Source organism: Salvia hispanica, chromosome 5 (assembly GCF_029641045.1).
Source record: "Salvia hispanica isolate PSC_SH4W2 chromosome 5, Shi_PSC_v1, whole genome shotgun sequence".
Classification (NCBI taxonomy): Eukaryota; Viridiplantae; Streptophyta; class Magnoliopsida; order Lamiales; family Lamiaceae; genus Salvia; species Salvia hispanica.
Genome location: NC_142696.1, coordinates 30,546,643 through 30,557,272, shown reverse-complemented (window position 1 = coordinate 30,557,272; position 10,630 = coordinate 30,546,643). Strand labels below are relative to the sequence as shown.

General features: G+C 36.0%; 1 protein-coding gene across 2 annotated transcripts; it reads left to right on the top strand.

The window, feature by feature from the left end:
- Nucleotides 1-1,213: 1,213 nt before the first annotated feature.
- Nucleotides 1,214-10,393, top strand: PDE327 (FAD/NAD(P)-binding oxidoreductase family protein). Of its 2 annotated transcripts, none has more exons than XM_048087349.2 (13): nucleotides 1,214-1,621; nucleotides 1,843-1,905; nucleotides 6,999-7,442; nucleotides 7,736-7,807; nucleotides 7,955-8,080; nucleotides 8,200-8,412; nucleotides 8,710-8,757; nucleotides 8,909-9,070; nucleotides 9,232-9,393; nucleotides 9,524-9,617; nucleotides 9,692-9,810; nucleotides 9,922-9,966; nucleotides 10,073-10,393. In XM_048087349.2, the coding sequence occupies exons 1-13, from the start codon at nucleotides 1,277-1,279 to the stop codon at nucleotides 10,304-10,306; spliced, it is 2,127 nt and encodes a 708-aa protein (XP_047943306.1). In that variant the 5' UTR covers nucleotides 1,214-1,276; the 3' UTR covers nucleotides 10,307-10,393. The 2 variants fall into 2 exon arrangements, with proteins under 2 accessions (XP_047943306.1, XP_047943308.1); XM_048087351.2 differs by lacking the exon at nucleotides 1,214-1,621 and adding an exon at nucleotides 6,323-6,486.
- Nucleotides 10,394-10,630: the final 237 nt, after the last annotated feature.

Here is a 10,630-nt window from a genome sequence, read left to right as displayed (position 1 = left end):
TCTCTTATTTTAATAATTATATATTATAATGAACTACATAAACGGTACCTGATCTTTCACTTTCGCACATAAATGGTACATGATCTTTATTTTAGATCGTCTTTAGTACCTATTAATCACATTTTTGGTACCTGATGCAATTTTCACCCCAAATACCCTCTAAACAAATTCATTTTTCCATATGTGTTATAAAGGGTATTTTGGGTATTGACAAAACTAGTACCAAAGGTAATATTATAATACATTCTCTCATTCTCCTCACTCTTTATACTATTATTATTAATCAATATTAATATTATTATTTTGATGTTATAAATTTATAATTAATTTATTTTTTATATCATTTAAATATATTTAATTATAATTATAGTTATAATTATATTTAATTATTATAATAATATTATTGTTATAATAGTAAAAACTAGTAGTAATTAATAAATAATACTCCCTCCGTCCCGCTTTAGAAGTCCCATTAACTTTTCTGCACTCATTTTGTAAAAATGATAATAAATAATTAAAGTGTAGAAATAATAAATTAAAAAAGAGAATAATATAGAGAAGAGTCTTATCTACATTATTCTATTTTTTACTTTATTATTTATCTACTTTAACTATTTATTATCATTTTTACAAAATGAGTGCAGAAAAGTCAATGGGACTGCTAAAGCGGGACAGAGGGAGTAATTATTATTTTATATTAAATTAATATCTAACAATAAAGTCTTAATCAAAATTTAAAATTGTGAATTGTATTCATAATGATAAAGAATGCAATTAGAAAACACTAAAAAGAAAAAGGAAAAAGAAGAGAAAAGAAAAAAGAGGAAACATAAACTAAGGGAAAAAAAAGAAAGAAGAAAGGAAGATAAAATACTAAAAACAAAGAAGAAAAAAGAATAAACTAAAAAGAAAAAAAGAAATAAGAAAGGAAGAAAAAAATCACATATTTGGTACACATGGTTATTTTTGTCATGGGGTACCAAAATTGATATAAAATAAAGATCAGGTACCATTTATGTGCGAAAGTGAAAGATCAGATACCGTTTATATAGTTTACTATAAAAATTTATGCCGTTTTAAAAGTTCCTATTTTTTAAAGAATGAACATATGATAAAAAGTGTTAGAGATTGAAATATTGCAAAAGATATGAACCCAATAATAATTTGTAAATACTAGTGTAAAAGATTGAAAAACAGAAAACAAAAGGATAAACATCCGCAAAACTAAAACCCAAACTTTGATTTCTTTTCGAAATTCTCCAACTGACAACCGAGGATGCCCGTTATCTCACACAATCTCACTGTTTCCTTCCACAACTGCTCCACTTCAACATTTTACAGCAGATTCGCATTTCAAAATCCCAATCAATATGTCAAAGTCCGGCCATTTCCTCGAATATATTGTGCTAAGAAAGCCAAAAGGACCGGGAAGTTGAGGTACCCATCGGAGAAAAAGAAGTTGAGAGAAAAGAAACAGACTAAAAGCGACGCACCGACACCCCTAGAAGGTGTTTGGAGAATTTCCCGACTCGCAGTTTCGGTTCAAGATGACCCTGGGAAAGATTTCTGGGATATCTCTGAGCCTCTGCTTAGAGAGATTGCCAAGATTCTTGAATTTCCGGTGAGAGATTGAATTTCAATTACTGAGCTCTGATTTGTTGCTTTTTAGATGAGGGAGCTTGGAATTGGTTCTTGATGATGCATCATTTTGTAAAAATCGTTTTTTTTAGTATGGAAGTTGTATCAATTCGAATGAAAAGCATGTTCCTAAACTGGATATTCTTCTGTTGCTTTTGGATTTTCTATGACTACCTATGAAACTGTTTATGCAATGGTTTGCAGGTCTCCTCAATGTTGCCACTGGAAGCGTTCACCGTGGTTAGAAAATCGTTTGATGCAAGAAAGGTAGATTATTTCGAACACTGTAACTATTTGAGCTGCATAATTGAGATTTTTTTGTGCAAATTTCTCACATTGATTAATGATTAAGAGGAATGTGCAACTATCATTGGAAGCCATTGGTATTGATAATGTTCTAGTAGTAGTATATATGGTTCAAAGGCAAACTTTAGCTTAAAAGAAAACTAGCCTGCAATAAAAGAGCCTATTGCTCAAGGTGAAGTGCTAACCTTTTTGTGTCGGGGGCTAGCAGAAGCAATTAAAGTTCAAGGTAAAGTGGTAACCTTTTTCAGAATATTGTTCTTGGAGTTTAGGGCCACACACAAACGTATGTGACATAACATTGCCCCCGCTACAATACTAACATGTAGTACTTCTTTGTAGGCATGTCTATGTGGTCTAGTTTCTAAGTGCACCTCGTTATATGTAATCCAAAAACTCAAGATGAGCCATTTAACTACTTCTTGGATTGAGAGTCATGACTGTCTACCAATGGCTAGATACTTGATGAAGTTTGTGTAGGAGTTTTGATGCAAGCCACATGTGATGGGCTCTTGGAACATTAGAGGATACTTGATGATATACTTTCTTTCACCTTTAAGAAAAATGTACAGTCAAATATAGTGTTATCGTGCTAGTTGACTTTGTGCTCATCTCCGTCCGCAAAATAAAGTTCAGCTTTGACTTAGCGCGGGTTTAAGAAATGTGAAGGAAAGTGAGTGAGAAAAATTAGTGGAATGTGAGCCCACTTTTATATACCCCTTTGTCCCGGAGGAGTTGTCACACTTAAAGGATGGCACGTGATTTCTTTTTAGGAGGTATTTTTTAGTGTGTTAAATGGAGAGAGAAAAGTAGTTTAGGAGTATATTAGTGGGGAGAGAAATAAAGTAATTGAAGCAGTGTTGTTAAAATAGTGCATGGGGCGCGGGGCATGCCAACTGAATTGCCCCGAGGTGGTTGGGGTGAGCCACATTCACAGGGCGAGCCTTGGGGCGACTAGAGTACTTTTTTCCTTTGTTTTTTTACAATGTATTTACTTAAGAGACTTAAATTCAGTTGTGTGAATCATCAAAAACAAGTAAGGCATAAGTTAAATACTGTATGAAATGATACCATGTTTAATATTCATGTCAAATGTGACAATAATGAATAACAAGGAAATGCATTATCTAATCTCAAGTATTCTTGACATTGGATATGTTTTTTTTTCTCATTTATATAGGAGGAATAGAATGTGGATTTTTTTGTCCTCATATATCAACTAGACCAAAGAGATGATTTTCAAGTGCTTGTTGGAAATTCGTTCAATTAAGATATTTTGGATTGTTGTTCTCTATCAAGAAATCTTGCACACTTATTAGTGCCTGTTTGGTAGGGAAGATGGATAAAGCAAAACATGATAAAAAAAACACACATTTTAGGTAGGATAACTTCAAGATAGAAGAGTTATCTACCCTACCAAACGGTTAAAAGTTCTAAGCTATTGAGAAAGCATCTTAAGCATCAATGTTTTTTTCTTATTCTTTTTTTTGGGGAGGGAGAGATAATCTCTAGTTCATTTGTTTAATTTTTTCATTTTTATTGTGATAAACGCCTTTTTCCAAGATTGATATTCTATAACCTTTCATAGTTACTAATTCTACTATGCATGCAAAGATGATTACTTGGCCCTTCACAAATATTTTCCCAACTAGGCAGCATTTGAGAACTCAAATATTTATTAGAAGCAATCCAATTTAATTGATTAAAATTGAAACAACAGCATAAAATAGAGGCATTATGATTAAAGCTTTAATGATAAGTCGAGGCCATCTTCTGGGTGTTGAACCTCTGCATTCTTGATGTGTCTGTGATGCTCTGCATTATCATTCTTTGCAACGGTTGTGGATCTCACATCAGATGTACTCGCGCCTTGTCCTATTGGACCTGTCCTTCTCCCAATTGACATAACAGGGGGTATTTCCACGCTTTTGTAAATGCTACCGAGTTCCATAAAGGGATACGGTTCCTTATATCCATGAGAAGTTGGGAACATGGATCCTGGGTAGTCTCGGGCATTCATTTGTGGTTTTGAGATAGTGCAAAAGCCACCAAATCTAAACGGCTGAGCTACACCAGATTCATGAGGCATGGGGAACAAGGAGCCCGGGCACTCATACTGCACTCGATGCTCCATATATTGTGGGTAGTGTGCACTCTTAATCATCTTCGGAACTTGGTCGAAGGAATTTGGAAAAGGAATGGAGTTAATGACATTACCTGGATATCCTAAAGTAGCTTCTTGTCCTTGTAGAGCTCGCTTTTGCCCGGCCTTCTCAATTTTATGGGCGTTTTGATGTCCACCTAGCGCTTGCTTATTAAAGAACTTCTTTGGGCAAAAGTTGCAGCTGTATTCTGGTTCCTCCTCGCGTACCACATGCTGAAGCTGCGATGCCTTTGAGGGGTCCAATTTACTGGTATCTGTCAAGTTAGGAAACGGATTTAACTGCAGATCCATTTCTTCTGAGGATTGGTTCAAATCTAGTGATGGACAACCTTTTATCACTGATTTATTTTTAATATTCTTTTCCTCAACCTCTTCACTTGGATTTTTTTCCGACATTTTGGTGTAAGACATGTTTTCAGTACTTACCCTGGCTCTAGGAAAAAAGAGAGGTGAAGTTTCTGGCTAGTCTAATTTTACCTTTTGTAGTGATGAATCCCTTAATTTTTAGAGGAGCGGTACCAGTAACGGTATTATCCTGCAGAGTGGATGAGACGGCTAATAAAGACTGTATCAATTGAGGCGGATGTAGATTTTGCAGATTTTATTAGTAAGCCATTATGAATTTCCTTATACATTGATTTACAGGTTTGTGCCTGCCTGTAATACATTGGCATTGGATTTCCAAGTAATTTCCTAATATAGTCGGACGATGAATTAGCATTGCGAATTCAAGTTGGATTGACTTACCAAATATGCGAGATTAGTATTAAAATATCTGCAATCCATAGCCACACAATTTGAATACAGTCTTGTACCCATCCCATCCACTGCGGACGTACAATTAGTAACCTGCCTTTCCTGCCTGTGCTGGGCTGGAACTGGGACAATCTCCTACATATCTTAATATTCCATGTGTTGACACCACCCACGCCATTAGTTGGCAGAGTTTAAAAGCTTATACCTTGATATAAAAAAAGAAAGGAAATATCATGCCTGCTGCCTGTGCTTCTATAAAATAAGAGTTTGAAAAAACTAAAGAATAATTTAAATAACTATTTGAAAAAGACCATTCTAACTAATTAACAAATAAGAATGTCCTTGTAAACAGAGTTTAAAATAGAACCAGAAACATAGTTTCTTGATTTGTTAGTATGTCCTTGTTAATACACTTTAAAAAGTTCTGTTGATTGTTTTCATATTTCTCAAGTCCTCACTTCTTATGTCCTGATAGTTACTTGTGCCGTTGAGGATATTAATTTTTAAGGCTCTAAATTTCTCAAGACAGTTAGGTAAGTTACTCTTAATTTTAAGAATAGCAGCTTAGTGTGATAGGGATTGATTCCCTGTATTTTTTGCAGATTTTCATAGGTTTCTTTTAGGATATATTTTGATTGTTTTCTAGTTGGAGTAGGAGTCTTGGAAAAATTATTTTAGGATTTCTTAAGTATCGTTATTTAGCAGATGGTTTTAATTTCCTTTTCCTAGTAGGAGTCTTGTTACAAACTCTACAAATACCCCTTCAGTGATAGCAGGAGGTATCTAATAGAGACCATTGAGGACGGAAGTTTTGTGTGGCCTCAAAAGAGGAGACTCTTTTAATTTGGTTTTAATATTTATCATTAAGTTCTTATTCATATACCTTGTGCACTTTAGTTACTCTCTCTGGTCTTTTATCATACATCCTGTGGGTAGTGTATTACTGCCGCCTTTGCTCTGTATCAGAGTGTGGTAGTTTAAGCTGAAGTTCTGTCATGCTTAGTGGTTTTGCTTTCACATCTCTTGCCCCAACCTCCCCACCCCTTTGAATTTATATGTAAATCAAACATAATTCAAACTTTATGTTGATGCTTCCAAATCTGGCCCTATTCCAACTACAAATGATCATGAGCTGACTCCACATTGAATATCATATCATTCTATTTGTGTTTGGCTATTTTAGAGAATGTTCTTATTAGTTTTTGGTTATTGAATTTAAATGTTGATTTGTATTTAATGATATAGTAGTACTTGAATCAATTCACATATTCATATTGGAAATCCTTACCCTTACTTATTCTTGTTTGGTTCTTTGTTTTGCAAAATTTGCTAAATATTGTGATATAAAGGATAATTCCTTGCATCATCATCCACAAAACAGTTAGCATGACATAAAACAAAGTTTATTTCATATACAACTCTTACTTCAGCCTCAGACACCAATTAATGTGTTTTGTACAGGTTTACTTTTCCTTTTCTTGATTAAGAGAGTGGGATACTTGAAAGTTTTAACTGGAGAACAGAACCATTAACTGGAGAACAGAACCATGTACCCCTGGGTGAAGGGAGAGAGAGATGTTTATCTCTCCTGGAAAACTTCAGCATTGAAATCAACAAACAAAATAGTTTGTGACTTTTGTTCTCAAAGAATGATGCAACTTTCTGTTCATTGAACCTTTGGTTTGAAGGACTTCACAGGGGCACAATATGTTAATTAAATATGATTTTGTTCTAATAATTTCATTGTGTTATGGTTGGTATACATTAGTACTCCCTCTGTCCACGACCAATATCTATTTTCTGTTTTGGGTCGTCCAAAGAAATTACTCATCTTCTATTTTTAGTAAGTTTCTCTCTCTGATAAGATGGACCCCATTTTCATTAACAATACTCCAACCACGGCCTTTATCACTCTCTTACTTTACCGATTTTCTATTAAAATCCACTACCAATGTCTTGGTAGTGGACGGAGGGTGTATATGATATGGCATTTTTGTTGATGCTACTTTTGTAGTCGGATTGAAGAAACTTCAAATTTCTAATGTTTTATTTTACAAATGAGGATGCTAGATCATTCCAATAATTTGTTGTAACCAAAGTTGTACTAGACTAACTAACTTTCATTTGCTTACTTTAGCTGCAGAAGGAGCCAAAGTTTGTATATACTGTAGATATGGATGTTCATAAGCTCCTTCACCTTGAACCTCGTACTTGGGAGTTCATTTCGGAATTGGAACCAAAGAATGGGTGTCTGGAGTTTCTGCATTTTGACAAGACTTTTGGTGACTTATCGAGTATTATACGCCAATGTCAAAAGATAAAAGAAAGTGCAACATCTGCAGAAGTTGTTCACAGCAATCATATTACGGGTTCTGACAACTTCTCTGCAACCAGAAAACCTAGAGTAGTAGTTGTTGGTAGTGGTCCGTCTGGTTTGTTTGCTTCTCTTGTGCTTGCTGAAGTTGGTGCAGATGTTACCCTCATAGAAAGGGGGGAAGCTGTTGAACAAAGAGGACGGGACATTGGTGCTCTGATAGTCCGTCGAATGTTGCAAGTGGAAAGCAATTTTTGCTTTGGAGAGGTCATATCTTTATCCAAATAGTAGTTTCAAGGTTTTCTAGTCCTTGGTTATGTTTCTGTGGCATCTCTCATTTTTCCTTGATCTGGTTGTGCAAATCTGGCCTATAATTATGCAATCAAAATGCAACAACAGTTGAGTCAGCTTACTATCCAAAGACTAGCAACTATATTAGTTTAACCATTGTTTCAAAGGTTCTGTTCCAACTTCTCAAGTCCTTGATTTTGACTCGTTAGCATAAATGTATTTCTGCACTTGTTGCCATGGTTCCTTTATTAAAAACTTATGTATGACAGGGTGGTGCAGGTACTTGGAGTGACGGGAAACTGGTTACAAGGACCGGAAGAAATAACAGTAGTGTCTTAACAGTAAGCGTTGCTCTCTCATCGTAGTATTTGGTGCAGCTTCCTGCAATATGCAGTGTTTCTCATATTTTCCACTTACTGCTTCTTACAACATATCAGCTACTTACATTTGATGGCCATTTCCTTTGGCTTTATCTTTTGCATCAATAGGTTTTGAACACATTGGTTAACTTTGGAGCCCCACGTTGTATATTGGTTGATGGGAAACCTCATCTTGGAACTGACAGATTGATTCCGCTACTTAAAAATTTTCGCCAATACCTGCAAGAATTGGGTGTGAGTTCCTTTGTGTGTTTGCTCATCTATAACCAGTTGTTGGGTTGTTCCCGTATAGCCATCAATATTCGGTTGATTTTCCTCTTAATGTTTCATTTGTCAATAATCAATATGCTCAGGTAACCATTAGATTTGGGATGAGAGTGGATGATCTGCTGGTCAATGGTGAAACTGTTTCAGGTGTTAAAATCTCCGATTCAAGAGGCAGCTTCGATTCTAGTTCGCAGAACTTGGGATGTGATGCCATAGTTCTTGCAGTAGGCCATTCTGCACGCGACACTTATCAAATGCTTCTTTCTCATAATGTGAATGTGGTTCATAAGGATTTTGCTGTAAGTTTCTTGTTAGGATTTTTCTTTTCTCTCTCTATTTTTTAGTCCTCTTGCAAGTTACTACATTGCAATTTATCTGCAGTGAATGATTTGTCCAAATTTATTGTTTCTTGTCTTCACTGTTCACAAGAAGGTTATTATGATCAATAATTTATATTTTTGGTGATAAAAAGCAAAACATAACAATACAGGAAACATAATGTTGTATTTTAATTTGATTGTTAAGCAGTATTTGCTACGTTCATTTGTTGCAACTGCTATGAATACATGTAAGCTCATTTTTTGTGAACTTTACAGGTTGGCTTGCGGGTGGAGCATCCTCAAGAATTGATAAATGATATACAGGTGGGTTACTTACTAGACTAAAATTACGTACGGCTTCCATGATATTCCCTTTTAACAGGCGACTTTATTGTACGAGTCAAACTATCTGCTGCTTCTCAATTTAAAGCCTTGACAGTCTTATCCTGTGCATCTAAAATGATGATCTTTGCAGTATTCTGGATTAGCCAATGAGGTTCAACGTGGGCGTGGGAAAGTACCAGTAGCTGATTACCAGGTTGCTCGGTATGTTGAAGGAACAGATACAAGCATACTCTCGAATATGGAGCCAGTAACTCGTAGTTGTTATTCCTTTTGCATGTGCCCTGGTGGCCAGGTATTGTTTATCGTTTTTGCATTGCATCTCATCATTTTCACAACAGTCTGCTGTTCATTTTCGTACTATATAGGCATCCTTGGACGTACAAAATCCATGTTAACTGGGTTTCCTCGCACAATATTCGTGATTGACAGCCACATCAAATAATTACTATGCAGGTGGTTCTTACCAGCACTGATCCATCTGAACTTTGTATCAATGGCATGTCATTTTCTCGACGTTCATCTAGGTGGGCAAATGCAGCACTAGTAGTAAACGTGTCGTCAAAAGATTTTGAAGATTTAAACCTGACTGGGCCTCTTGCAGGGGTAGAGTTCCAGGTACTTTCTGATCTGGCTGGTTTCAATGGTTTCTTGAACTATTATAAACAAGAAAACCATGCTTAAGTTTTGACTTTTCATTTCGAAATCTCTCATCCTTTGCACATATATGTCATCATTCACTGTCCAGAGAACATTTGAGCGGAAAGCGGCTATGATGGGTGGGGGTGACTTTGTGGTTCCAGTTCAAACAGTTACTGATTTCCTCGATAACAGATTGCTAAGTGCGAATCTCTTTCTCTCTCTCGCGTTGCATTACTGTTCTTGAAGACTTATCTCGACTAGCTTTCTTTTGCAGCAACATCTTTACCACCATCCAGTTATAGATTGGGGGTAAAGCCTGCAAATCTTCATGAGCTGTACCCCCTTCATATCACTGAAGCTTTGCAACGAGCGATTTCAATGTTCAACGAAGAGGTTTAAGTTTAACCCCCGCACCCCGTTGCACTTTTAGTATTTAAAATTTACCCAAATTAAACTGTAAGAACATATATTGAACATGGTTGCTCTTTTATAACTTTATCACAGCTGCCCGGGTTCATCTCCAGCAGCGCGCTTCTACATGGAGTTGAGGTAAATCCACTCGTTCAATTACACGGCCTGCATTGCAGTACTGCGCACACAATTCTTGAAAATGGCAAACAGCTTGTCACGATGATCACATTCATGTTTCCTGCAGACGAGAACTAGTTCTCCCATCCAAATCACGCGCAGAAGTGATACTTGGGAGAGCACGTCGCTCAAAGGGCTGTACCCAGTTGGTGAGGGGGCTGGGTACGCCGGTGGAATAGTGAGTGCCGCTGTAGATGGGATGCACGCCGGATTCGCGGTGGCACGGAATCTAGGCCTCTACGACAGCAGCTTGGATTCAGTTGTGGGTAAGGCTCAGAGTGTTGGATTTGTCAAATATTAATTCTTGATCACTTTTTCAATTAACTGTTGAGTTAATCGATTAGTACCCAATCTATAGAAAATTCCACACATTTATTCTTAAACGAAATTTTCTTGACCTGCAAAGTATACAAGCCACTCCAAATTAATCACCCTACTTAATTTTGTGCTAGTAATTGATTAAAGTCGGTAATTTGGAATGGACTTAAAATAACTTGATATTGCAACTCAAATATACTACATTTACGAGGGAGAGGGAGTGATCAATTACTAAATAATTAATAATCATAAATTAAGATCAAATAATCTTGGCTATTTAATTAGGAGATAATAATGCCGCGTAGAT

Bases quoted from the DNA above. Each gene is read 5' to 3' on its own strand.
- PDE327 (XM_048087349.2), top strand. From the start codon at position 1,277: ATGCCCGTTATCTCACACAATCTCACTGTTTCCTTCCACAACTGCTCC. The intron at 7,808-7,954 runs GTAAGCGTTGCT...TTGCATCAATAG, and splicing joins ATAACAGTAGTGTCTTAACA to GTTTTGAACACATTGGTTAA. The intron at 8,758-8,908 runs GTGGGTTACTTA...TGATCTTTGCAG, and splicing joins AATTGATAAATGATATACAG to TATTCTGGATTAGCCAATGA.